This window comes from Marmota flaviventris, chromosome 2 (assembly GCF_047511675.1).
Source record: "Marmota flaviventris isolate mMarFla1 chromosome 2, mMarFla1.hap1, whole genome shotgun sequence".
Lineage (NCBI taxonomy): Eukaryota > Metazoa > Chordata > Mammalia > Rodentia > Sciuridae > Marmota > Marmota flaviventris.
The window spans coordinates 187,988,641-188,013,444 of record NC_092499.1 but is presented as its reverse complement, the minus strand read 5'-3'; the positions used below and the strand labels follow the sequence as shown (position 1 = coordinate 188,013,444).

Genomic DNA, 24,804 nt, shown 5'->3' with positions numbered 1-24,804 from the left:
GGCCTTACCTTTGGGAGGCTGCAGCTTGTGTCCAGTCTTCTCAAACCAGCCAGCGGGGTGAATGTCAGGGGAGTTGGCATTGACCCAGAAGTCATGGCACTCGGAATACCCATCGAAGTGCAGACGCAGGCGGTAGCCACACACCTGGCCCCATGAAGGGAATCACAGGGACTCCAGCGCCAGCAAATGTCCTGCTCCCTGTCCCTTACCTCTGCTGGCCTAGACTGTGGTCTCAGGGGCTCTAAAGCTAGTAGGCTCCAGCCCTGCTTTTCTTCCCCATCCTGAACTCTGCCCTGAGCCCTCCCAACCTGCGGTGAGGACAATTCAGGTACTTGTGAACCCTGAGTGCTGGGTCCAGGACGGGTGGACTCTGTATCAGCTTCCTGTGCTCTGGGGCCCTGGATAGAACTTGGAAGGTTCCCATAAGGTTCAGGACAGCTCAGGGCCCCCGATGGCCTTCCCTTCTGTGACCTCTCATTGTTCCCCACTCACATACCCTGCTATGGTCCCGAGTTACCAGCAAGTCCTTGAACATGGTGGCCTTTCCATGCCTCCGAGTCTTTGCCCTTTTGCTTCTTCTGCCTGAAACTCCCCCCTCATTCACACTCCTCTCAAGACTCCGTGAGAGACCCTTCCTCTATGCTCTTCCTGACCACTCAGGCCAAACGGGGCACTCCATCTTTGTGCCCTACTACTCATCTGTCACCTCCTGTGGCGTGTCACTCATGTTTATCTAGTTGATTTTCTGTATAACTGTGAGCTCCTAGAGCACAAGGACCTTGTCTGATTCAAGCCAACATCCCCAACCCTTGGGATCGCCCCTCCTCAAGATCCCCCAGCACAGACAGTCTGTGTGCATTCACAGACTATATATATACACCACAGCCTATAGCACTTGTTCTTTCTTTTTAATATTTATTTTTTAGTTGTAGTTAGACACAATGCCTTTATTTTATTTATTTTTATGTGGTACTGAGGATTGAACCCAGGGTCTTGCTTGTGCCAGGCGAGTGATCTACTGCTGAACCCCAGCCCCAGCCCCAGCCCTGGCCCCGGGGCACTTGTTGTTTTTTGAATAAAGCTTTCTCTGCGTTCCAATTCCATCCCCACAAGACTATGCCTTCTGAAGTGGAGCAGTGTCTCCTCTGTGCCCCCAGCAGCGACATCCCTCTACACTCAGCTATATCAGCAGAAGGGCATTACCAAGCTCCGCTTACCTCGGCCACTGTGAGGATGAAGTACATGGATGGGTGCTGAGGGTCGATGCCTTCTAGCTTCATGCCCAATTTGAAGCCATTCTTGTTATGAGTGACGGCCTGGGACTGTCAACGCACAGAGTGGAGAGGACCCAGCTTCCATCCAGCCTTATCCTTGCCTAGTGGGCTTGGGGTGAAGGAGCTGCCTTTAGGCCCCACCTGCCTGGTATTCCCGAAGCGGGCAACATGCGTGGGGATCTGAACTGCGGGGATTGAGAGAGAGAATAGCTGGGGGGCTATTCTGAGGGCCTAAGTCAGGACTGGGCTTAAGGGCCTTCTCTAGCCTGACTCATGGAAAGCTCAGTGCCAAACTGAGGAGAAGGCATGAGAACTCAGCAGTCTGTAGGCCCAGGGATGGATGCGCCTGGATGCCATCTCCCCCCTTCTTCCTGCCCCTGGTGGTGGGCCCTCTCCTACTCCAGGCTCCTAAGCAGTCGCTTCCCTTCCATTCTGCCAGTCCATCGAGGAATGTCAAGGAGAAAACACCGGAAGGTCTGAGTATGTGATGAGTCCCTGGCTGGGAAGACAAGCTCTTCCCAGGTGGAAACTGCCAACTCACGTCCTGGAAGAGGCTGACTGGGGCAGTGATGGCCTTCTGCTCCTCCAGATAGGACTCCCACGACCAGCCCTCCTTCTTCTCACCTGGTGCTGTGGAAAGGCACAGACAGGCCAGTTCCTGGGCTGCCACTGATGCGCGACTTTTCTCAGTGTCCCCTGACCACACACTCCCTTACCCTCCAAAGCAAGCCTTTGTCTGCAGTCACTTGAACCCCCTGGCCACTAGGCCACGATGTGCTCGAGGGAGGCAACCAAGTCTTGCCACCCAGTCCCCGCCCCTAAGCCACTCAGCAAGTCCCTAAGCTTATCAAGTCTCAGCCTGAGGCACTCTGTCCTCTGTAACCCAGGACAAAGATGAGCAAGGAGTCCTCAGCCAGAGGACTTAAATCACAGCACCACCTAAGCTTGCAAGGAAAGAAATGGAAAAAGAGAAATGAGAGGGCAAACAAGGAAACAAGAACTGGAGGAGAGGGGACACACAGAAATAGGAAGTCCTTTTTATAATTCGCCTTTTTCTAAACACGCAGACACACTAATGTGTATCCATGTGCTTCATGTGCCCCAGAGTAGATGGGCTGATTCCACAGCCCTCCCAGACAGACAGACAGACACACACACACACACACTGTGCGTACACTATGATAGAGGCCCAAGTCCTGCCCGTATCTTGGAGTCTCGGGTTCCTGGGGAGGGAAGATAAACTCCCCTTATAAGTGGAGTCTCAGCCTCCACCACAGAGGACACACACCCTGAAAGGCTAGGATAGGGAGCTACCCGTATGGTCCGAGCTGCCGTCTACAGAGGACCACAGACACTTAAAAGGCCACAACTCAACCAGAATCAGTTCATAAGCCTTTGGTACAGAGCTCCAGCTCCTTCTGGAAACTTCAATGTCTCAATTTTGTCATCTACTAAACGCAGTCTATCTTGGAGGATTGTTCATGAGAACTACAGAGACGCTGTGGGTCAGAGTTCCTCACGAGGTGACTCATGTTATTGGTCATTTTAGTCAGATTTTTTACTGCTGTAACCAAAAGACCTGACAAGAACAATTTTAGAGGAGGGAAAGTTTCTTTGGTGCTCCGTTTCAGAGGTCTCAGTCCGTAGAGTGGGCTCATTCTTTGGGGCTCAAGGTGAGGCAGAACATCATGATGGAAAGGTGTAGGGAAGAAACCGGCCACCAAGAAGCAGAGGGAGAGAACTGTCCTCACCAGGACAAAGCTAAACACAAAGGCACACCCCAGTGCCCACCTCCTCCAGCCACACCTACCTGCCTTCAGTTACCACTCAGTTCATCCCTGTCAGGGGTTAATCCACTGACTGGGTGAAGGCTCTCATTGCCCAGTCATTTCGCCTCTAAACCCTCTTGTATCGTCTCACACATGAGCTTTTGGGGGACACTTCGTATCTAAACCTTAACACTGGCCTTCACCAAGTCAGAGACCTGGATCCTAATTCTGCCTCACCCTAGTTCACTGGGCCACAGCCCTGGGTATTCAGGCACAGAGTGGTTTGCCACTCAAGAAAGATGGTTTTTCCTCAGTTGGAAGCTGTGTGTGCAGAACATCTGTCTTGCAGCTGCCCCTTTCCCCAGCCACTGCACTAAACCAAGAGATTCCCAACCACCTGACCCAGTTGGGCTAAGGCACGAATTTTGTTCACCAACTGCTCAGCCAATCAAACCCTCTCAAGTCTATTCTGATGATCTAATTTAGAACACATCTCTTTGAGCTATCTTTTGTCCTCAGTGAGACCTGGATTGTGCTTTATAACATACAACCTACTATGTTCCTCAAGAAACCCTCTAGTTCTCCACCCAGCTTCATCCACACTCACCGAGTAGGGAAAGAGAAGAGAGGGTGGACCTCAGGACACCAGGCTGAGTTTATCTCGCTGCCTCCTGCCATGGGGACTCCATATCTTCTACACAATGCCTCCGCTTGTTCCAAACCACCGCTACCAGGACAGAACTCTTCCCAATGCCCACTTCTCTCTCTCTCTGGATGATACTCTCTCTCTTTTATTTCCCCCTCATTCTTTCCCTACTGTAGCACCTGCTAAGTAAGGACCTGACTGCTTGCCAGAGTTCTCATCTCAAGTATTCTTGTGGCTCCTGAGCATTTCATTTTGAATACCCCCACCCCATGCTAGTCATCCTCCAACATGGCCAAGCCCCAAGACCCCCATGCCACAGCAGGCACCTCTGAACAGCACCTCGCTACACGCCGTCTCTTACATTATTGCCCCCAGCCCTGCTACTTCCCTCCCTGGACCTGTGCCTCTTGACACTCTCATTAGACCTAATGCAAGACAAGCCTGTATCTCCACAGTCTACCTCACGCACTTCTTAGTTCTACCTTGACCATTCTTTTTCCATTCAGTGGGGCCACATGTCATGCCAGAAATTGGGGGTGCAGAGATGCCTCAGAGACTTCATACACATTGTCTCCATTAGGCCTCCCAATGTCCTGAGGTGATGGTAAGGACTGGTTGTAATCCCCTTCAAGATGAGAAAAGAGACTAATCTGTTGGAAAGAGGCCTGACTGCTAAACCTTTCTGTAATAACTGGATTCCTTCCCTGGACAAGCCCCCACCTTCCTCTCGTTTCCTGCATTCTTTTTCCATAGGTGAGAAATGGACTGAGCCTTTAGGCACATCCCCAAGACCAAATAAATCTCAAAGCTTCTGTGTATAGCCGTGCAAGCTGTGTACTCTATATAGATGCCCAGCCAAGCGGGGACAGACGGGGGCTGAAGTTCAGCCTGGACTTCTTGCCAAGTCATGTGGCTGAGTCTACAGTGAAGAAAGGTGCCCTTTTCTAACTTTTCTGCTCAGAAAGGCACCTTTTTTGCTTTCTACAAAGGCACCACACAGGCTGGCTGCAACACACTCTCTCTACTTCCAAAAAGGCTCCTTGGCTTATCCCTGCTTCCTTAGTCTAGATGCCCCTGGTTAGCTTGTTCTTTGGTAAGCCCAGCCTGGCAAAACCAAAGCCGCAACTTCTGTGCCAACGCCGGTGGGTCCTTTGGTATTCTTTATCCTAGTCCACGGCACCACCACCCACTCGCTGTGTTGCACAGGCCAGGAACTTGGACATGATCCTGGTGGCTCTTTTTATCTCTAACTCTGCACATTTACCATCCTTGCTTTGAACCTAGTGCACAAGCCTCCTAACTGATCTTGCTGCCTCAGACCTTCCCCACTGCCAGAGCATCTCTAACGTAATATACACTTGTTTATTTTAAGTTCCACAATGGCGTCTCAGACGTAGAGTACTTGCTAGCATGTAAAAAAAATCTTTCCACGGCTCAAAATCCCTCAGTGAACTAGCCACTCACTGCTGCTCCAGCTTCCCCATGTGTGTCCTATGCTCTGCACAGGCTGATCCTCTGTGGCAAAGATCCTGTCCCCACCCTGTCAACCCATCCTCCTATCATTTTCTGGCTCTTCAAGCCTCGGTCATAGCTCCAGCACCTAGTTCAAAGCTTTACGCAGACTAGATGCTCAACAAATGTTTATTAAGTGACTGCGAGTGGGTGGGCAGGTGGGTGGATGAAACCCTCCTGTCCCACGGAACCTTCCTTTGCTGCATGAGTTCATTCTGTGACAGTTCCTTGTATTTACATACTTCAAATGCAACACTGATTATACGGTCGTACACTAACTACCTGTGTATATATCTATCTCTGCATCTTGTCTGCTAATACTGTGTTTTCCTCACTTTGAGCTCTTAGCATCTAACCCAGTGCCTGATAAAGGCAATGTCTACAGGAGAGACAGAAAATATAAAGAGAAGAACAGGATGCCACAGTATAAGGACCACCAATTACAAGCAGTCAGGGTACCACCATAGGCTGGGTCATCTTGTTTTAAATTTGTTACAAACATATCTTTGTATTTACCCACCTCTTACAGAACATGGTTAACCAATTCAGAATCAGTTCATGTTTTTTTGCTTATTTATTTTTTTAGTGCTAATGTCTAGTACATGCTTGTAAGTACTCTACTACTGAGCTACATCCCCAACCCAGAATCAGTTTAAGACACTTAAAGTGCTTTGAAGTTGTAGCTCGGAAGTTGAACATATGCTCCGCCTGTGTAAGGCCCTGGGTTCAATTCCCAGCCCCAAAGGAGAAAAAAGATACTGAAAGTTCATTCCTGATCCTTGTATTTAACATGTGTCTCTTAGAGCTCTATGTCTGGGAACACTAAGCTTCCTAATGCTATGGTCCCTTGTTTACCTTGTGAGGGTCATAAAGGCTGCCTGGTTTCTAGGGAGCACAAATGGGCCCTGCAATGGTTTGATTGTCCCCTCCCGGTCTCATGGTTAAAATTTTTTTAAAAAAATACATTTTTAGTTGTAGTTGGACACGATATCTTTATTTTATGTATTTATTTTTTTAAGTGGTGCTGAAAATGAACCCAGCACCTCACACATGCTAGGCAAGTGCTCTGCCAGAGCCACAGCCAGGGCCCTCATGCTTAAATGTAATACTAGCGTTGTGGTGGCAGTAAGAAGTGGGACGGGGCTGGGGATGTGGCTCAAGCGGTAGCGCGCTCGCCTGGCATGTGTGCGGCCCGGGTTCGATCCTCAGCACCACATACAAAGATGTTGTGCCCGCCGATAACTAAAAAATATTAAAAAAAAATTCTCTCTTTACTCTCTGTCTCTCACTCTCTCTTTAAAAAAAAAAAAAAAAAAAAAAAAAGAAGTGATTAGGTCACAAGGGCTTGCTCTCAAGAATGGGCTCATGAAGTTACACACGGTAGCACATGCCTGTCATCCCAGAAACTCAGGAGGCTGATGCAGGAGGATTGCAAGTTCCAGGTCAGCCTGGGCAACTTAATGAGGATCTGTCTCAAAATAAAAATAAAAATAAAAAGCGCAGGGGTGTACTCAGTGGCAGGATGCTCCTGGGTTAAATCTCCAGTATTATGCACACAAAAATAATAATAATAATAATGGATTCATGCCATGTCACAGGTGTTGATTAGTTATCATGGGAGTGGGTTCCTAATAAAGGATGAGTCTGGCCCAGTCTTCTCTCTCTGCCTCACACATGCTTGCTCTGGCAGATCTGTCATGGGATGGTCACTGCACAAAGGCCCTTACCAAATACTACGGTCATGCTCTTAGACTTCTCAGCCTCCAGAAACATAGCCAAATAAACTCTGTTGCTTATAAATTACCCAGGCTGTGGTATTCTATAATAGCAACAGAAAATGGACTAAGACAGAAATTTGCTATCAAGAAGGGGACCTGGGGACTGAGGTTGTGGCTCAGCCATAGAGCGCTCCCCTAGCACATGCGAGGCACTGGGTTGGATCCTCAGCACCACATAAAAATAAATAAATAAAATAAAGGTATTGTGTCCAACTACAACTAAAAAAATATATTAAAAGAAGAAGAGGAGTAGGAGGAGGAGGAGGAGGAAGAGGAAGGGGAAAAGGGGGAAGAAGGGGAAGAAGAAGACCTGTAACAAATACCTGAAAATGTAGAAGTGGCTTTGGAAATGGATAATGGGAATTTGGAGTAGCAGAGTAGAAAAAGCCTAGATTTCCATGAAGAGAGCTTTAAGGGCAATTCTGGTAAGACTCAGAGGAATAGAAGAACTGTGCAGAAAATCTGAATCTTCTTCCAGATTACTGAAATGGTAGTGACCAGAATGCTCTTGGCAGAAACATGGATAGTAAAGGGCATTCTGATGAGGTCTCTGGTGTATAAAAGGAACATCTTACTGGAAAATGGAAGAAAGACCTTCCTCGTTATATGGCTGCAGAGAACTGGTGGAATTATATCCATATCCTAGGACTCCATGGAACGCAGAACTTAAGAGTGATGAAACAGGACACCCAGTAGAAGAAATACCCAAGCAGCAAAGCACTCAGGCTGCTGCTCGGCATACACCAAGATATGAGAATGAAGAAAAAGCTTGATGGAATTTATGATTTTTTAAGAGAAGCAGGGGGTTGGAGACGGAGCTCAGTGTTATAACATGTCCCTGGTATGCACAAGGCCCTCCTTGGGTTCAAACCCCCAGTACCATAAAAAAAAAAAAAAAAAAAAAAAAACAAGAGACGGATGGAAGAGAAGTGGAAAATTTGCAGCCTGACCATGTAAATAGGAAAAAAAAAAAAAAAGTTGTTCAGGGGAACAAGCCAAAGGTGTGGCTAAGCAATTGTTTGCTAAGAGAGTGATATGGCTAGAGGAAGCCAGGACCTATTCAACGAGACAATGGGAGAATGTCCCCAATATCATTTCAGAGAACTTCCGAGGCTGCTCCTCCCATTCAGAGAGTTAGGAAGGCAGAATGGTTGCCAGGGTTGGGCCCAGGACATCCTCCTTGAGCTGGGGACACCATTCATGAGCTTATTGCTCAGGACCGCCCTAGGTCTCTGCTCCAAGTAGTCTGGTGACATACTCACAGCCACCCAGCCATAGATGAAGGAGGCCAGGGCAACTTGAACTGCTGCTCTGGAAGTCATAAGCTGTGAACCGCGGTGACATCCACATGGTGCTAATTCTGCAGGCACAGAATACAAGTGCTGTGGGGGCATGGCTTCCTCCACTCAGATTTTAAAGGAGGTCACAGTCAGTTTGAGGGGCCAGAGAGAAACTTGTCTTGGGGCAGAGCCATTGCACAGCCCTACTAGGGCAATACCCAGTGGAGCTGCGGCAGCGGAGCCACTACCCAGGTCTCAGAAACGTACAGCCACCAGTGTGTGAGACTAGCCTGGGAGAACCAAAGGCACAAGATTCCAGCCTGTGACAACTGCTGCTAGGGCTGAGCCCAGTAAAAGCAGCAGGAGCAGAGCTGCCCAAGACTTTGGAGCTTAAACCTAACAGTAGGTCCAGGTAGCATCACATGGTATGAAAGATTAAGTTAGAGCCTTAAGGTTGAATGCTGTTTTCCCTGTTAGATTTGGAATTATGGTTATAGTTAATGGGTAGAGTTAATTAATGGGCATAGTTACTACTCTCCCCCACACCCCGCTCTTTCCCCCTTTAGGAATGGGAACATTTATCTTACACCTATACCACCATCATATCCTGTAAGTAGAGAACTTTTTTGATTGCACAGGCTCATAGCTGGAGGGAAATTTCCTTTAGGATGAATCATCCCTTGACTTGCACTCACATCTAATTTAGGTGAGACTTTTGATTTTTTAGTTGATGCTGAAATTAATTAAAAGTTTGGGCCTGGTGTTGTGGCACACGCGTGTAATTCTAGTGGCTTGATTTAAGAGCGGGTGGGGGGGATCAAGTACTGGTGAGGATATGGATAAACTGGACTCCGATACATTGCTGGTGGGAATGTAAAACAATGCAGCCATTTTGAAAAACAGTCTGGTCGGGCCTGGTCCCACACACCTGGTCCCAGTAATTTGGGAGGCTGCAACAGGAGGATCACAAGGTTGAGGTCAACCTCAGCAACTTAGTGAGACCCTATCTCAAAATAAAAAATAAAAAGGGATGTAACTCAGAGGTGAAGTGCCCCTGGGTTAAATCCCCAGTAACAACAACAAAAAGTCTGGCAATTACTTAAAAGGCTAAATATAGAGTTACCACAGGAACAAACAATTCTACTCCTAGGTATATGTCAAGAAAAAATGAAAACATGCTTATGCAAAAACTTGCACATAAATGTTCATATTAATTAGCATTATTCACAATAGTCCCAAAGCAGAAGCAACCTATATATCCATTAATTGACAAATAAAGTAACATACCTACAATGCAAAGTTATTGGACAATAAAAAGGAATAAAGTACAGATGCATGCATGCTAATGAGACAGAGGTGAAGGACAGGTAGTCAGCTTGAGTAGGAAAGATAAGGGCTTATCATCAAAGAAAAGGAAATGGGTTGCTAACATGGTGTGTGTGGGGGGGGGGGCTTCATACTTCTCAAAACAAGGAGTTGCTAATGACTACCCCCTGGGCCCGCTCCTTCCTGCCCTTAGGCACATACATGGAGAAGAAAAAGAAGATGAGGAGATTAAGATTGGGGATTCTGGCCAGTCAGGTGGCCCATGTCTGTAATCCCAGCGGGTAGGGAGGCTGAGGCAAGAGGATCACAAGTTCAAAGCCAGCCTCAGCAAAAGCGAGGCCCTAAGCAACTCAGTGAGACCTTGTCTCTAAATAAAATACAAAATAGGGCTGGGGATGTGGCTCAGTGATTGAGTGCCTCTGAGTTCAATTCTAGGTATCAAAAAAAAAAAAGAGCCAGACTGGGGATTCTGAGGATCTATAAAAGGCAAGACATAAGCCCTCCTGAGGCCACCCAGCTCTGGATCCTGACTTCTCTCCAATAAAGTCTGCTAACTCTGTTCTGTCTCTTTTTTTCTGTTTTAGATGGACACAATACCTTTATTTGATTTATTTATTTTTATGTGGTGCTGAGGATTGAACCCGGTACCTCACACATGCTAGACGAGTGATTTACCACTGAGCTACAACTCCAACTCCTGTTGTGTCTCTTTCTTAAATAAAACTTGCTTTCTATGCTTGCCTCAATGTTTCTTGGGTATTTAATCTTCAACACTGTGGGAGCGAGGACCAGATCCTGATTTCCAAGGCCGACATCACTAAAACATGACTAAACTTGGAAATACTATGCTGAAGTGAATTAAACAATAGTCACAAAGAACCACATATATAATTCCTTTTATATGAAATAGGCAAATATATTTATACAGAAAGCATACTGGTAGTTGGCAAGAGCTAAAGGGGACTTGAGAGGGTATAGAGTTTCTTTTGGGGGTACTGAAAATGTTTTAAAATTGATGTGCTGATTATTACACAACTTTGTGAAGATACAAAAAAATGCACACTTCAAACAGATATGTGTGGTTAGTGAGTCATGCAACTGAACTACAGTCCATAAAGAACCACCAAAATAATCTATTCATCTATTGAACAAATTATTCACTGAGAACCTACTCTATACCAGGTTCTAGGGTAAACAAACAAGATACAATGATCAATAAAACGATTTCAGTCCCTGTTGATGGACAGAGGAAGATAAACATTAAACAAATTGCTATACAGAATCTAGGTGATTACAAGTGTGATAAATGGTACTTAGCTCCAGTTGACAGTTGTCACCTGGGAATATTAAAGAGTATAACACAGAAAGCCTCAGGGCTGGAGCCAACTATGAATGAATCTCTGCTCCATTTTTCTTAGAATCAAAGGACCAGAAAAAGGCACGTCAGACCAATGGCCAGCAATGCCATCTAGTGCCAATAGAGGATGCTCAAGTCTTCAGATACTGAGCTAAGACATCCCTGGCTGTGGGGCCTAGTCACAGTTGAATAATAAAGGATAAACACATAATATAACCCCCAAGAACACACATATACTACTACATCAGCCCAAAACAATCTTTTCTTTCACATACACTAACCCATGCTCATCTGGTTATGTAAAACATACCACCACAACCATGACCCATACTCCCAGCCTCACACCTCCACAGGCATATACACACCTCACACAAATATATATACCCAGGCCACCATACCAGGCTGGCTGCTGCTCCAATCCTCACTCTCTGCAGTTCTGGTAGTGGGTGGAGCCTCTGGATCCTTTCTTTCTTGCTTCTCCTGTAGAAGGAAAGCCTGATTCCAGCTTCCTGTCCTCATGAGTTGAAGGCACCAGTCTCTGATCCTGGCCCCTGTCTGGTTCTGTGGCCACATGTGTTCTGCTCCAAAAAGGCAGAATTCATTCTAGGCCACCAACAGGAACAAAGAGTCAGCAGACAAACTGCTGCCACTTGGGTACAGAATCATGGGGACACATACACCCTTGCTGCACAGCCTGACTAGAGTTCTCATTCTTGGGTGGGGAAACTGAATACATGATCATGTGCCCCATGCTGATTTTACCTACTCAGTAGAATTTCCATGCTCTGCCTCTTTCCACTAATGCAGCTACGGCCTTGTTTCCTGATTTGGGCCTGGCTCATACCTCCAATGATGGAGTTTCCCACCTCCTATACATCTACCTTGGGTACCAGTTCACAAGAATGTGTCTCAATCCTAACAGTAGATGGAAATGGGCACTCCAGGAAATAGATTATTTATTACCCTTCGACCAGGTATTCAAAATGGGTCCCAAAATATGACAAATCGTCTCTGGCCTAGGCTTATGTCTTGGATTGAAGAAGAGAAGATAACAGGAATTGAGGCATGGGCTCTAGCCTCCCTCTCCCCTCCCTCCTGCCCTCTTCCTACCATGGCCTCTGGCTCAGACTCCTCTGATAGGCTCTGATATTCCCTGCGCTTTCGTTTCTTCACGGGTTTGAGGAGCTCTGAAGCACTGGCAGAGCTTGAGGAATTCTCCACGATGACAGACCTGAGGGAAGAGCAGCCTTAGCGAAAGAACCATCAGCCCTGCACCACCCATCCCCCTCCTACGCTTGAAAAGAAATGGGGCTTTGGGAGAGGAAGACAGAGCAAGAAAGCTGCGACCCCCTCTCCCTTACCGCTCCTGGAACAGCTGAGAGGGGCCGGCATTCGAGCAAAGAAAATCTGGACCGGTGCCTTGAGAAGGCCCACAGGCCTGGCACCGACAGGCGCTATCCTCCTCTGGGGGATCCTGAGAGAGCTCTTCTGGAGAGTCCTCGGGGAGGTCCCCTGTGGGGCCAACTGGGCCTTAGGCCTCCCACCCTTTCAGTCATGCTCAGGCTCCGCCCACGGCCCTTAGGCCCTGCCTCCCCTGGTCCCACTTCCACACTGGACAGCCTCCCAGCCTTCTCCACTCAGGAGCCACCCCTGGGCGCACCTGCAGGAACCGCGGGGCCACGCCCCCAGCGGATGCTCCTCAGGAGCTCAGGCCTCACCCCACACCGCGCAGTGCCCCAGCTCAGGGCCCGGGGAGCGGGCTCCTACCGGGCTGTTGGGTGCCCGCATCGCCACCTCCCTCCGGGGCCCCGCTGTCCTCCTGTTCAGCCACGTCTTCCTGCCGCAGCTCTGGACTCCGTGGTTGCTCCACTCCCACCATGTTTAGCGGCGCATACTCGCTTATCCGAAACTGGAGCACGGGAAAGTGTGAGGACAGCAAAGCCTGCACCAAGTCCTCGACCCACTTTGGGGTGGAGGGTTGTGCTCATCCTTCTCACGCCTCATGCTGGATAGGGCCCCACTAGGCCTCAAGGCTCCGCCCCCTGCCCCACTAGGCCACGCCCCCAGCACCTGCAGGACCAGTCCCAGGGTATCGCACTCCAAGCCACGCCCCCAGGGCCTCTAAGGCCTGACTGCTTCAACCCAAAGCATACCCTGAAAGCCCCACCCCGCAGAATCCATCATCTCAGCCCACCTCCCACTTTTCATCTGAAGCCCCACCTCCAGGTCCCCACAGGCACTGACCCGCAGGCCACTCCCAGGGGGCGAAGCCACCGCTTCTGTCCACTCCAGCAGCTGCACGGTGCTGGTACTAGAATTCGCTGCTGCCCCGGCGCTTAGCTGTGGCAGAACAGTGGCTGTGATTGGTTCACTGCCGACCACCCGCTCCAGGGCGCCTACATGGATGGACTCCCGGGGGAAGCAGGACACATCCAAGGCACTGCTGGGCAGGCCAAGGGTGGCGGAGCTGGCTGCGAATGGATACACAGATACACAGGTGGGCCTGATGGCCCTTCTTCAATTCTACTACTTGCAAGTGAAAGAAGGCAGGTGTAGGAAAGTGAAAAGTTAGGATCTCCCTGGGATCCACACCTGCTTCAGCAAATACGGCCATACTCCTTCTCCCCAGACCTGAGCTTGACCTACCTGGAATGATGAAGGCAGTTGCAGGCAGGTGAGGACCGGAACCTGAGCTCTCTCTGGCCACCAGATGCACGCTGACCTCCCCTGTGGAAGGCCCTTTCAGTGTCCTCAGCACCTCCATTTCAGTATGCCCTTCCATCCGGACAGGTCTACAAGCCAAACAGTCCCCAGCGTAATCAGGAGGGGACCTTTCTGAGAAAGCAAGGGAAATGAGAAGGCAAGTCAAGTCAGCCTTAGCCCTGGAAAAAGTAGAGTATTAGAGGCCCAGCATCAGGTCTGGCTTCTGGGTCTACTCAGGTCACTCTGGCCAGGCCCTGAACTTCCCTATTCTCTGTGAAGATGGGCACATTGGCATATGTGTGGGTGCTATGCAAACTGTGTACCGAACTGACTTCAGGAAGCATGACTCAAATCAAGATTCCATTTGGCCAGAAATCTCATGACAGCCCAAGCCAAGCCCAAACTCTCCTTTTTTCTGACCACCTCCACTAGAAGCATTCCCTTCTCCTTCTGGGGATCCAGAGCCCACACATATTAGGTTCTCCACCTAACCAGGTTCATCTTCCTAGGAGAAGGGATCTTTTGTCATTTTATGCCCCCTACCTACCACTCTGTCTGTACCCAAGTACAGAGTGGGCACTGAATCATCTGTTAAACCAATGCATGTGTCAGAAGAACAAAGGGGTGGTATATGAAAACCCAGTCAGCATGAGATTCAGCTTTAATAAAGCACAGACAGTAGAGGCATTTAACAAAAAGTTGAACATGAAAAAAAGACATAAAGACATAATATATTTAATATCTAGCATTTATTCAACTTCTAAAATGTGTTGGCCACTATCTCAGACGTCTTACCACCACTGTCCAATAGAATTTTCTGTGATGATAAAAATTTTCTATATGTATGCCATCCAATACTACAGTCATTAACCACATGTGAAACTAAGCTTGTGTGACTGAGAAACTGAATTTTTTAAACTGAATTTTAATTAAATTTAAATAGCAAGAGTGGCCATGACTAATGTACTAGACAACATGGCTTTATGCGTAATTGGCCTGTTGATGCTTCCTCTGAAACACATTTCAGCGTCTGGCCACTTCTAATCCTTTATCACCGTGCTAGTCCCAACCACAACCAGCTTTCCCTGGACTTCTGAAACTGCCTCCTAACTCACTCCCTGCTTCCTTTCCTGCCCCCACTACAGTCTGTTCTCCAGTAAGAGGGCTGGGGTGTAGCTCAGAGGTAAAGTGTATACCTAGTATGCATGAGGCCCTAGGTTCAATCCCCAGTGCTACCAAAAAAGAGAGACTTTCCAATAAGCTATGAAAATATAAATCAAATCACATAATTTCCCTATGTAAAATTCTTCAATGGCTCTCCGGAAAGTTTTAGAATAAAATAAGAGTGCTTTACCCTGTAGAATCTGACCTCCAGCTTCCCCTCTGACCTCATCCTCCACTACTCTTTCTCAATATATTCTGTCCTTGACAGACTTTGGTTTCTGTCTACTGCTTGTCCAATGTTCCCACCTCAGAGCCTTTGCCACTGCTCTGCCTCCCACCTGGAAGGCTCTTCCCCAAGCCCTCTGATTGGCTGGCTTGTTCCCACCTTGCAGACCTCCGCTCAGCAGTCAGCTCCTACAAGGAGGTCTTTCCTGACCATGAGTTTAAGCAGCACACCTCCCACCCCACCCTGCCACTGTCTCTTTACCGTGTTTCTTCCACTTTTGTTTGTTTGTTACAATCAACTGTGATTCTGATTTATTTATTTCTGTGTTTGATCAGTCATCCCCACATAAAGGCAAAGTCTTCATCTTTCTTGTTCGCTGCTGTATCCTGAGTAGTTAGAATAGCTCCTGACACATACTAGGTGCTCAAAAAGTATTTGTGTTGAGGGCTGGGGATGTAGTTCATTGGTGGAGCACTTGCCTTGTACGCATGAGGCCCTTGGTTCAACCCTCAGCAGCACAAAACAAAAGCAAAACAAAAAGTATTTGTGTCAATCCCCAGCAGCACCCCACAAACACACAAGTATTTGTGTGGGATTTCAGTAATTTGAACTTATTAATAAAAAAAAAAAAAAAAAAAAAAAAAAAACCACGGCAGGTAGGTTGGCAGGTGCAGCTCAGTAGTAGACAGTGTTCTTAACACGCCCAAGGCCCTGAGTTCAATCCCCAATGCCAGAAAGAAAAGAAGAAAAAAAAGGAACCCACCCCCCCACCCCACCCCCACCCCTGCCACCACACACACACCCTGTAGAGTGTTGGATTCTTGGTTGTTTGTTTGCAGTACTTAGCAATGGCTCCGGGTGAATATTAATAGAAAAATCACAGACACAGGCCTAAGGCAGATTTTGAATCTCAGCTCCCTCAATTAATACCCGTGACTCCAAATAAGTAGCTTACTCCCTCTGAACCTCAGTTTCCTCATGTGTAAAATGAAAGTGGTAATGATACCTACCTCAAAGGGTTTTGGTGAAGCTTGGACATTAAAAAAAAAAAAATTTAAAGTGAAGTATTGATACCAGCAGGCCTTCAACAAATATTAATCAATTCCCTTTAAACAGAAATTCCAGGGAGCTTGGTAACTTCTGGCTAGTAGCTAGCAGTGATTGCTGTCTCTCTTGCCCTCCCTCTCACCCTCTTTCTGTTCTTGTGCACTCATTTATTTTCTACAGAATCCATACTTCACATTATGGAGGCATATGACAATAGAGGTTTAAACTAGACAAATACTCAGGTAGGCAAAGGTGAGCTATACAACCTGATTAAGACAACACCCAAATCAATCAAGATCGGTTTCCCATTTAAAAAAATTATAACACAGAAGCCCCTGAATTTCAATCCCGATTATTTTGCTTTGCACAGTTGAAGTACTTGTACAATTTTTAATTATTTTAAATAGAATTTAACTCTTTTATTCAAAATATTGGCAATCATTAAAATTGAATATGGTTACTTTTTTTTTTTTTTTTTTTTAGTATTGGGATTGAACTCAGAGGCACTCGACTGACCACTAAGCCACATCCCCAGCCCTATTTTGTATTTTATTTATAGACAGGGTCACACTGAGTTGCTTAGTGCCTCGTTTTTGCTGAGGCTGGCTTTGAACTCATGATCCTCCTGCCTCAGCCTCCCTAACCGCCTCCAGATCTTTTTATTTTTTTTATTTTGAGACAGGGTCTTGCTAAGTTGCTTAGGGCCTCGATAAATTTCTGAGGCTGGTTTCAAACCTGTGATCCCCTGTTTCAGCCTCACAAGTCACTGGGATTACAGGCATGAGCCACTGTGCCTGACAAATATGGTTACTTCTTAATAAACTCCCCTCTGTTTTAAAACCCGTCACATATCAGGTCTATCAAGGAGAGGCTGACAGAATGCCTTTCTGTTTGGGTTTGGTGCCCTTTATGGCAAACACTGGAGAACCAAGGAGGCATCCGCCCCACTCTGTGCTCTGGGGATATGGCTGCAAACAAGACAAAAGGTTCTTGTGTAGTTTATACTCAAGAAGTAACAGATACTCTTGGGGATGGATGGAGATACATATATATATATATATATATATTTGAAAGTCATTATGTATACAAGGCATTTAAAAGAGAATGACTCAGGAGGTTGAAGCAGGAAGATCACAAGTTCAAGGCTAGCCTTAGCAATTTAGTGATGTACGGAGCCACTTAGCGAGACCATTTCAAAATTTAAAATATGAAGGGTTAAGGATGTAGCTCATTGGTAGAGCACCCTTGGGGTCAATCCCCAATACCAAAAATTAAGAATTTTAAAAATTAAAAAAAAAAAAAAATAAAACAGAACAGGAGAGTAGAGAAGAGCAGGAGACTTGGCGTCTTGGAGTTGAGAAGAGGAAGAGGATCCAGCGAAAGACTCAGAAGGGCCTGAAACCAGGTGAGAGGGGAATCTAGAAGAATCTGGGCTTCCGGAGGGTAATAGAGAAAGTTTTCTAGTCAGCTGTAAATTCTCTTGGAATTGCCCTTCACCAAGGCAGCTGTATCACCCCAGGGCTTTCTCATTGATATGGGGTATAAAGGCCTTAATTTGGGGCATCTGCAGGGCCATCTCAGTTGCAGAGTTTCCCTTGGGACAGATTGAGACCCCTGTTGAGACTACTTCCGCATTTCACTTGTCACTGTCCAACCCTGCTGTCTTTACAAGGGCACTAAACTGACACTCAAACTTCAACTTTCCCAATGGCTTGGGAGGATCGCAATTCAGCAATTTAGCGAGGCCCTAAGCAACTTAGAGACACCTTGTTAATATAACAAAAGGGCTGGGGATGTGGCTCTGTGGTTGACTGCCCCAGGGTTCAATCTCTGTTACAAAACAACAACAAACCCTCAACTCTCAGTCTGTTTACAGGGACCTGTTAAAAGGACTAATAAATCCCCAGACCAGAGCAGTGCACATAGCAGATGCTCAATAAACAATTATTGAATAAATGTGTCCATGTTGTCTCTTGGTGCCTGCCAGGGTTTCCCCATTTCTTGCCCATCACAGCCTTGTAAACCACAGACGCCCAATAAATGCCCTGGTTGGTACTGGGAGTGGTAAGCTGAGTGTCAGAGACAGAAACCGCGCATGCAACAAAGTGCTTGCAAACTTGGGGCCCCCGCCCCACTCCCTGGTCGAAGCGTCCGGGCGGACGCGGGACGGTATCTCTCTGCACGGTCCTGGGTTCCAGCATCCAGACCCGCCACCTGCCTCCCCGACCAAGCCAGCAGCGGGCCGGGCGGTCACTGATCCGTAGGTTACTTTTTTAGAGGCCAAAATGGCGGAAATCTTTTTATTATTTCCCTTTACATTGAAGGAAAAAAAAACTAAAAAAAAAAATTTTTTTTAAATCCTATTTTCCATTATAAACATCAAAAATTAACAATAAGAAAGAGAAAGTTTGCCAAATGGCCCATTTCCTAAAGGAAGCCCACGCCTCGCCGTGCGCACCCTCCTTCCCATTAAAAAAAGCGGTCCCCGGTCCCCGCGGGCGTCGCTGTGACCCCCGCTCCGCCCGCCCCAGCCCTCCGGCCCGGCCCGGCCCGCCGGCTCCGCTCGCCCTCGGCCCGCCGCGCCCTGCCGCTCGGCCCCCGCCCAGCCCGCCTTGCGCTGCGCCCGGCCCCAGCCGCCGCCCCAGCCGCCTCCCCGCCGCAGGAGTCGGAAAGACCGCAGGGCCCAGCGCTCGCCGTGCGGGGACCGCGGCGCCCGGGACTGCCGGAGCCGACCCTCCAGCCAGCACGGTGCTCACCTGCAAGGCCCGCGGTGGCCGCCCCGCGCGGAGCTGCGGTGAGAGCGGGCGCGGCGGCGCCTGCGCGCTCAAGGGGGCGGACCCGCCTCGCTGCGGGACGCAGAGCGCGGAGCCCGAGCGCCCGCAGATCTGTCTGTCCGAGACCGCGGGGCTTCGGGCGACCGCGACCTCCTGCCTTTCTTCAAGGCCCGGGCGGCTTCGGCCCAGTTCCCCCTTATCCCTGGGACCGGTTTGCGCAGGCGGGTCGGGTCGAGATTCTTCCTGCCCCCCACCCCCCTGAATCCCAGCCAAGGGTGCCCAGGGTGGCTGGCCGGGGACCACAGAGCCGGGAAGACAGAGAACACCTGCTGGACCCCTGAGCTGGATGGTGGGTGACAAAAGACAAGGCTGCACCCTGCATGTATCCCAGTCGGTTGGTTGCTCCGTCCAGCGCCTTCCCACCAAGCCAGTCCCTCATCTAGAGAAGAGAGTCAAGGGGTCCTTCTGGAAACTGACCCAGGAAAGGGAGCTCCGCACAGCGTAGCTTCTGGCCTTGGCCTTGCTTGGCATTAAGACCGCTTTTGGATGACCCCATTACCACTGACTGATGGTGTGACCTGGGAAAATATCACTTTATCCCCCTAGTCTTGTTCTTTTCCCCCCACCCCCTAATATTCCCCCGGATGTTGATGGACCTTTATTCTATTCATTTGATTTTCTGTGTGCTGAGAATCGAACCCAGGGCCTTACACATGCCAGGCAAGTGCTCTTACCACTGAGCCACAACTCTAGCTCCTCCCCTTAGCCTTCTGTTTCAACATTCGTAAACCCTATCACCTACTTCATGGCATATGGCTCTTTCAATAATGGTTCACCTTGTGGAGTTGACTTGAACACCGTTCCCCTGTGCTTCAATTTCATCGACTGAGCTCTCTAGTCAAATCTTGTTATTGGTTCTTGTAATACAAAACACCTGTCTTACATATGACACAGCTATTACTTCATGTAGATTTGAGTAATTCAATAGTTTTAAAAGACTGAAAGATCCAAGAGGAAGGAAAACACATTAGGTTTTCTGTGTATGTTTTTCTGGAAATGGAACCCAGGAATTGAACCCAGAGCCTCTCCACACACTGGGCTAACATTCCACCACTGAGCTACATCTCTCTGCCCATCGTTTATACATACATACACACACACACACACACACACACACACACACACACACATATATATATATACATATATGTATACAACACATATGTATATATGTATACATACACATTCATATATGTATATAAAATTTTTTTAATCACTGGTACCTAGCACAGAGTGTATGCTCAAGAAGTATCTTTTGATTAACTAGTTTATATACCCCAAGCAAATGAAACAAGGCAATTTCCAGGGCCCCATCTGTCTCACACACTGCTTTTTAAATTTAATTCCTTACTTTACAGAAGAGGAAACCAAGGTCTAATTTGACCTTGGGTCATGGTCACCAGTCAGACATCTAGGCTGCTGACTCCTAGTCCTGATGAAAAAAAAAAAGTGTTTCTAATTAATTGTGGGCAAATCCCCCAAATTGCTCTGATCAACAGGTTTAAATTTATGCAGAATTTAACTATTCTGGTTACCACGCCAACGCATTACATGTGTTCTGCCTTGCTGCAATGTCAATTTTTAATCACATCTCATATTATTGGGAACGGGATTGCATCAGTTAAGGATGCTGGTTGCCATAACAATGGAAGCCTCTTCATGCGCACCAATACGCACACAACCATCACTTGGTTTTCTCTCATCTGTACCCAGACTGTGCTTGTTCTGGATTCCAAAAGGTTTATTTTAGGTATTCAAAGGATTAAAAAGAAAGTCGTGAACCTACACAAACACATGGCTGCTCAATAACAAATGCATCTTTTAGACAGTGATTAAGACACACAAGTGAAATTTGAGCAAGTGGGATCCAGAAACAAACAACTAACATGGATTTGAGTTGCTGTAATATTTTTCTGCCCATTAGCAGTATTTTTTGGTCTTAAGTTCTGGCTTGTTTACTTCATTCAGCCCTTCATGGATGGAGTGTCCTTCACAAGTTGATGTAATTTGGGGAAGGGTCTGCCTCATGTGGCCTGAGTTTGCCCTGTTGGTGTCCATCGTCAAGAGCAAGTCCAGCCTTTCCTTCAAGTGACAACCTCCTCTGTTTTACAGGCTGACAACCCCCAGTGTCTTCTCCATGTTAACCCCCTACCCAAGAAAGGACCCCAAATTTGTTGGAATGTGGAAGCATTAAAAAATAGTTGTTTATAAGCAGTCTGTAGCTTTGCTTCTACAAGAAAGTATAATCCATTATTGGGGCAGTCCTGGAACTAGGAAAATCATCAGGATGTGCCCTTGATGTGAGAAAACACTTCTGGTTTCCTTGACATCAGACTGCACTAGTAGGGAATCCTTTTTAACACAGGATTTTAAAATCCTGCATAAAATATAAGAAAAGCACCAAGCAAGACACAAGGATAAGAAGTAAATTCACAGCTGAACTTGCAAGGGGAAATCCTGCAGGAGCCAGAAACAAAGAGGAAAACAGAAACAAGGGGATGGTCTGACCTCTCTTTTGTTGTGGGAGAAACAACCATCACTGAGCGACAGGGATCTTGGGACCAAATGGTATTGGAATTAGAGTTGAATCTCCTTGTATAAAGACTGGACATTTCCCCCACCCCTGATATATAATTCAGTGAATAGAGTTCTAGAAAAACTCAGTATGCCAGTATGTGTGTGTGTGTGTTGTTGGGGGGCAGGATGGAAAGGAAGCTTGTCTCTACCTGGGATACTCAGGGCCAGGGGAGAGGACAAGGACAAGCCAACTTTTGGAAAATTAAGCCCCTAAGTCTACCCTACATAGACTGGGATTCTCAATTTGTACTACTACTCTCCTGGTATAGACATCTTCAAGCTAGGGAAACAATGCAAAATTGATCCTGGGCAAGTGATATACTTGCAGAAGTAAATATACAACTGCTCAGAAGGGACACTGCCACAATTCAGGCCAAGTGGAATGCTCAGGATAGGAAAAACCTCAAAATAGTCATGGAAACAATATGCCTTGTTTAACCATCGGCAGATCTAGTAAGTAGAAAGATTAGCACCCACAAGAACTTGAGATAACAGTACAATTTGAAGGAGACTATTAAATAAACATGTTGCTGGGTGCAGTGACACACACCCAGAATCACAGTGACTCAAGGCTGAAGCAAGAGAATAGAAAGTTTGAGGCCAGCCTGGGTAACTTAGTGAGAGACTCTCAAAATAAATTTGTAAATGAATAAAAAGGCAGATTAATTAACAGGTTACTTCTTTTTTTTTAAGTATTTTTTTTTAGTTGTAGATGGACACAATACCTTTATTTATTTTTTTATGTGGTGCTGAGGATCGAACCCAGTGTCTCACCGTGCCACTGAGCCACAACTCTAGCCCTTAACAGGTTACTTCTGATGACTTCCTTGGAAGGGTTAAAGCAGAGAACACGTCCTTATTCCTTCCCATGCTGGCTAAAACTGACCTGTTTGGGAACTTGACTGTCATCTCTTGATTCCTTGGAAAGTTAGCTAAACAGCTTAGTTTTGGTTGGTGACATAAAACTTTAGCTTGAATAATTCCATTTTGGCGTGGTCAGTTCCACTAGGGCCTAGAGCAGGAGTTCAGTCCAAAACAATGACCTCCCATAAATTTCATTCAACAGATTAAGTTGAGGTAGAAAATAAAGCCCAGAATTTTAGCTCCGGAGCCCATCCTGACTGCCTTGTTTAAACCCACAGGCTGCTGAAGACTGGGGATCTGTGCTCTTTGTCTTGCCTAACGCAGGGCTGAATATAAGCGAAAGAACAGAGGAATCAAAGAAACAGGTGATAGCTGGTTGTGGTGGTGCACCTGTCCTCCCAGCAACTCAAGAGGCTGAGGTAGTAAGATCCCAAGTTGGAGGCCAGCCTCAGCAAATTAGTGAGACCCTCCGTTTCAAAATAATGAAAAAGACGGGCTGTAGCTCAGTGATAGAACACCCTTGGGTTCAATACCTGGCACACACAAAAAACAAACCAACCCTATACAATGGTGTAACAGCTATGACTTAGTATTAAAAATGCCTTTTATAATAAAATAGATCCTTTAAAATGTATCTGAATAGATGATCCATCTGAGCAGACTCACAAATCAGACATGGGACAAGACAGAAGTTTATTCTGGCCAAGAGAATGTCTGGAATTCCTCTCCTTGTTACCTCATATTCATATGAGTATTCACTCATACTCTTTTTTTTTTTTTGCTTTGAGATGCTGGGGATGGAATCCAGGGTCTGACACATGCTACACAAGTGCTCCCCCACTGAACTATACCCCAAGTCCACTTTTATTTATTTTTAATGGAGAGGGGAAGTGGCTGAGTGACAGAGGTAGGACCATCAAATGGGGACTTGGGTGGTGGCAGGGTATTGGGGAGGAAATACTGTGTGCTGCTGCTGGAGTCCTTCTCCATTTTGTCATTATTAAAATACTGTGTTCTTAAAAGAATCAGTGGTGAGCTGGGTGTGTGGTGCAAAGTAATCCCACAATCAGCTGTTCAAATGGGTTTCCTAGGAAGTTATCTTCTTATCTCCCTTCTTCCTACACTCAAAGAACACATTGGTTTTCAGCTACAAGCAAGATTGATAGGTAGGTCAGACACTGTCAGAGGAAGGCATTAGGTAGTATCCTCTTGGTAAAGTTAAAGGGTGAGAATAAAATTGCTTGGCACACTTGTTTATTCAGGAATCTCTTCCTGGTTTTTGATGGTTAATGAAAACTTCTGCTAACTTTGCTTAGTTTACACCATCAAGTGTAATGTTTTTCACTTTATTAAAATATAAAACACCACTTTAAAGATGTGGGCAGGGTATAGGAAAATCACAATTGTTAGCATTAAACCATGGAGCAAGGACATGGGGGTGGGGAGGAGCAGTTACCAGGACTTGGAACAAGAGAACTGTGTAGGTCTTATACTGAGGACTTTGGATAAGGGCCACAGCCAGCCTAAATTAAGCCTGCAGGGAGGGAGCTATATAAACACCCTAACTTTAATCTTTTCCCTCCCTCCCAAATCCTACTACTGCCTCTTATAAACTGAACCTAGGCAGACAGCATGGATGAAAAGTGAGCTTGCTGAGGCTCTGAACAGGCAGAGAAAGACTGGGAACCCAGGAGCTCACTGTACCCCAATCCCCACATACATGGTTATTGTAAAAACATATGTATGGTAAAAACACATGTAGGGCTCCCTAGTATCCCATATCAGCTAGCTATTATTGCTGCTAACCACCCAAACTGAGTAGCACGCCCCCTCCCAACCCAGAACTGAACTCAGGGATGCTTTCCCACCAAGCTACATCCCTAGCCCTTTTATTTTTTTGAGATAAGCGTTCTCATTAAATTACTAAGGCTGGCCTTGAACTTGTGATCCTCCTGCCCCAGTCTCCCAAGTGTTGGGATTACAGGCATGCGCCACCACACCTGGCAATAGCACACAACTTTTATTTTGCAGATGTGCAGGTTGGCTGATCTGGCTGGGCTCTGCTTCAATCTGTAGGTGGGTGGGGCTAACAAGCAGTTCTCATCCATCTCCCTGAAAAGGCAGGCTGGCTGAGAAATATTCTTCTCACGGAGATGGCAGAGTGTCAAGGGAGCAAGCCCGATTGTGCAAGTGTTTCTCAAACCTTTAGTAGTGGTGGAGCCATGAGAACCAATTACCACAAACTTTATGGCTTAAATAAAAATTATCATCTTATAGTTCTGAAAACAGGAGGTCCAAAATTGATTTCCGTAGGCCACAGCAAGGTGTTGGCAGGGCTGCCCTCCCTCCAGTGGCTCCTGGGGACAATTTGTTTCCTTGCCTCATGGCCTCTTCCATCTTGAAAGCCAGCAGTATAGCACCTCAAACCAGAGTTTGCTTACATCTTC

General features: G+C 46.9%; 1 protein-coding gene across 2 annotated transcripts in view; it reads right to left on the bottom strand.

Moving 5' to 3' along the window:
• L3mbtl1 (L3MBTL histone methyl-lysine binding protein 1) overlaps positions 1 to 18,888 on the bottom strand; it is a 34,050-nt gene extending 15,162 nt beyond the window's left edge. For both annotated transcript variants that reach the window (XM_071608936.1, XM_071608935.1), the window contains exons 1-10: positions 18,839 to 18,888; positions 13,589 to 13,777; positions 13,187 to 13,413; positions 12,710 to 12,851; positions 12,304 to 12,454; positions 12,053 to 12,173; positions 11,341 to 11,422; positions 1,816 to 1,904; positions 1,218 to 1,322; positions 9 to 144 (exon numbers count right to left, since the gene is read on the bottom strand). In XM_071608936.1, the coding sequence (XP_071465037.1) occupies positions 9 to 144; positions 1,218 to 1,322; positions 1,816 to 1,904; positions 11,341 to 11,422; positions 12,053 to 12,173; positions 12,304 to 12,454; positions 12,710 to 12,851; positions 13,187 to 13,413; positions 13,589 to 13,724 (1,189 nt within the window). In that variant the 5' untranslated portion in view covers positions 13,725 to 13,777; positions 18,839 to 18,888. The remainder of the gene's footprint in view (positions 1 to 8; positions 145 to 1,217; positions 1,323 to 1,815; positions 1,905 to 11,340; positions 11,423 to 12,052; positions 12,174 to 12,303; positions 12,455 to 12,709; positions 12,852 to 13,186; positions 13,414 to 13,588; positions 13,778 to 18,838) is intronic.
• Between the last annotated feature and the right edge of the window lie 5,916 nt (positions 18,889 to 24,804).